Consider the following 2,627-nt stretch of genomic DNA (forward strand, 5'->3'; position numbering starts at 1 on the left):
CAATCCTCTAACCCAGGTTCTACTCTGTGAAAGGGGCCAAAGCTGGGAGTGGGGAGGGACCTTGCCCCAGCATGGCCACCTTATATATAATTATATATTCTACCATAAATGCTGGCCTTCTGCAAATTATGATTTTGTAAAATCTAACCCATACAGAGGGATAAAAAATTGACATCCCTTGGATGACTTCTCCTTGTTTTTTTTTTTTTTCAACATTCCAAGCCCTCTCTGGTCCCCTATCCAAGGAGAAATGCTAGGGCCTCGAGGATGTCGCTATATATTTTTATAACTAAATGATAAATTTATATTCAAATTGTTTGAATACGTTTCCAAAACTTTCAGAGTACAAGTCATTGTTAAGTTTGCCTTTACTTTAAAAACTAAAAGAATACATTTCTATATAAACTAGCAGTCAGGAATTTGCCTGTTTTCTAGCTTCTTCATCTATCTAAAATATATATTTAGTTACTAGAATTATGGTACTCCTAATAAAATAGTTAATAAGTGCATGTAAAATCAAAGTTTAAAAGTAAATGATCGCAGTTTGCCATACTAAAAAGATAAAGAATGTCTAAAATTATAGGAAGATATTAGCCCTTATAGAACTTAAACTTTTAGAAATTCTGAATAAGGAAATATATTCTACACAGATAAGGTGCGAAACACTCAGCTTTCTAAAGTGAAATAATTAAACGTATCCCACGATCAAGAGTAAGGAAATTCTCTAACATATTCCCCAAGAAACATTAAAATATTTCCTATTTCTTAAAAAACTGAAGATAACAGTATATCTCCATCAACAGAATTCTTATGAAACATCATTTCCATATTAAATCCACAGCCTTCTCAGTTAATACCTTAAGGAATATTTCTTGGAAATATAATAGTCACCTTCAATTCAAGACACTTTGAAAGATTAACAACCAGTGATTCCTGGCTCACACTATAGTGAATTGCCAAAACTTCAATAGCATAGCAGATAAAATAACAGCAAATAGCAGAGGTACTATGCTAAACACTTCATTAGCTGAGCTGAAAGCTTAAGGGGCAAACAGGTTTTCCTCACACTCTTCAAAGTGAGGAATCCAGGAAGAAAGCTAACTACTGGAAAACCAAATAAACAAACAATAACAAAATCTTCCCTTCTTGTCTTCCCTGGGTTCAGAGACCTCCAGAAAACTTTTCTGCTGAAGACTGGGAAACTTTTCCATGCGTGCTCATTTCTCTTAATCAGTTTTCCTTGTTTCCACTGTTGAGAAGAATATTACATTAGTTTAACCATTTTTCACACTCCTTTCTACTCCACCCTGTTGTCAAAACTCAGCGTTTATAATGTTTGGTAAAAAAGGAGGACACAAAAATCAATAAAAGCAATGGGTAAACAAAAAACATAACTTAGTGACGAGCTGTGTGTAACTGCTCAAGTAATTACATGTAAGATTGGTATAAAGATTTTCCAAGGACAATCCAGAAAAACTTTCCCAATTTAACAACCTTTTAATTCTAAACATGAAAAGTGTTACTTAAATCGTACAGAGAATAAAGACCTTGTAAAGTCTATGGTCTCCCTAGATGAGATTTAAAAACCACAAAGATCAAAGTGACAAGTACCCGTCCAAAATTTTCTGGATGACTTTCTTTAGAAAAGGGGCTTCTGGATCAAGACAAATTTCCTTCCCGTTCTTCAGGGAGGCTCTGAAGGAAAGAAAAAGAAGATACACTCATGAGATACCAAGGCTGAAGACCCAGGCTGCGGGACTTCCCTCTTGCCAAGGCCGCAGTGGACACAGCAGCACAGAACTTACACCACTTCCACCTTGGAGCACTGCGGGCCTATGGCGAACACTTGCAGATTGCTGATCATTTTGGGGTGAACTCCCTGCGTGGTCTGTAAACAAACGCAACGCAGCTCTCTCAACACAGCAGCGACAGGACCAGCTGGGGAAGAAAAAGAGACACCCTTTATAGGGCAGGTTGCTGGGAGAGTTCCCTGGAACGCAGCGACCCCGCAGAGGCTGGGATGCACCGCTGTGCCCGAGTGCGAGTGCGTCCCGCGTGCCATGCGCTCTCACCGCTGGCGATGGGCCCTGGCGGCGTCAGCAGCAGCAGCACCAACAGCGCGCACAAGGAGCTCGAAGGACCGGGGACACGGGCCGCGCGGCTGGACAGGAGGCTCATAGTGGTCAAGAGAGCGCTGCGAGCGGTCGCGGGTTCCTGAACTGGGTGGAGGAGCGGAGATTCGAGGAGCGGAGATTCGAGGATCCGGAGCACTGTGGCTTCCTCGTGCCTTCTGCACTCCTTTTATCTACACTCATCTCTCCCCACTGACAGGAAACTCAAGCTTTGGGATGCTGGGGAAATTCCCTGAACTCATGGGGCCGTGTGGAAAGAAGAGGTTGGGGGAGGGGGGCCAGACAATGGGAACTGGTGGGGAGGGTGGCCAGGAGGAGCTGCGTGCACCTCTACCGAGAGGGACGTTGTAGCCCTGCTCCGCGGTGGAGGGAGCTGTGGCTCCAGCTAGAAGGGAGTAGCGATTCAGCAGGATTCAGCAGGGCCTCATGCCCTGGGCCTGAGCGGGCTAGGGATGCCGGCTTTTCTGAGGCACGCAGCCCTCTGGGAGATGCTCC

At 43.6% G+C, this 2,627-nt stretch overlaps 1 protein-coding gene across 1 annotated transcript; it reads right to left on the reverse strand.

The window, feature by feature from the left end:
• Positions 1-280: 280 nt before the first annotated feature.
• On the reverse strand, positions 281-2,326 carry CXCL5 (C-X-C motif chemokine ligand 5). The gene is made up of 4 exons (XM_054485509.2): positions 2,073-2,326; positions 1,806-1,938; positions 1,612-1,695; positions 281-1,249 (listed from the first exon to the last, which is right to left on the reverse strand). Exons 1-4 carry the CDS (start codon positions 2,176-2,178, stop codon positions 1,231-1,233), a joined length of 342 nt encoding a protein of 113 aa, XP_054341484.1. The 5' UTR covers positions 2,179-2,326; the 3' UTR covers positions 281-1,230.
• Positions 2,327-2,627: the final 301 nt, after the last annotated feature.

The sequence above is a fragment of the Pongo pygmaeus genome, chromosome 3, assembly GCF_028885625.2.
Source record: "Pongo pygmaeus isolate AG05252 chromosome 3, NHGRI_mPonPyg2-v2.0_pri, whole genome shotgun sequence".
Lineage (NCBI taxonomy): Eukaryota > Metazoa > Chordata > Mammalia > Primates > Hominidae > Pongo > Pongo pygmaeus.

Coding starts and splice junctions, on each gene's coding strand:
- CXCL5 (XM_054485509.2), bottom strand. CDS start 2,178: ATGAGCCTCCTGTCCAGCCGCGCGGCCCGTGTCCCCGGTCCTTCGAGC. Junction 1,939..2,072: donor GCCAGGGCCCATCGCCAGCG/GTGAGAGCGCAT, acceptor TTTCTTCCCCAG/CTGGTCCTGTCGCTGCTGTG. Junction 1,696..1,805: donor TGCTCCAAGGTGGAAGTGGT/GTAAGTTCTGTG, acceptor TCTTTCCTTCAG/AGCCTCCCTGAAGAACGGGA.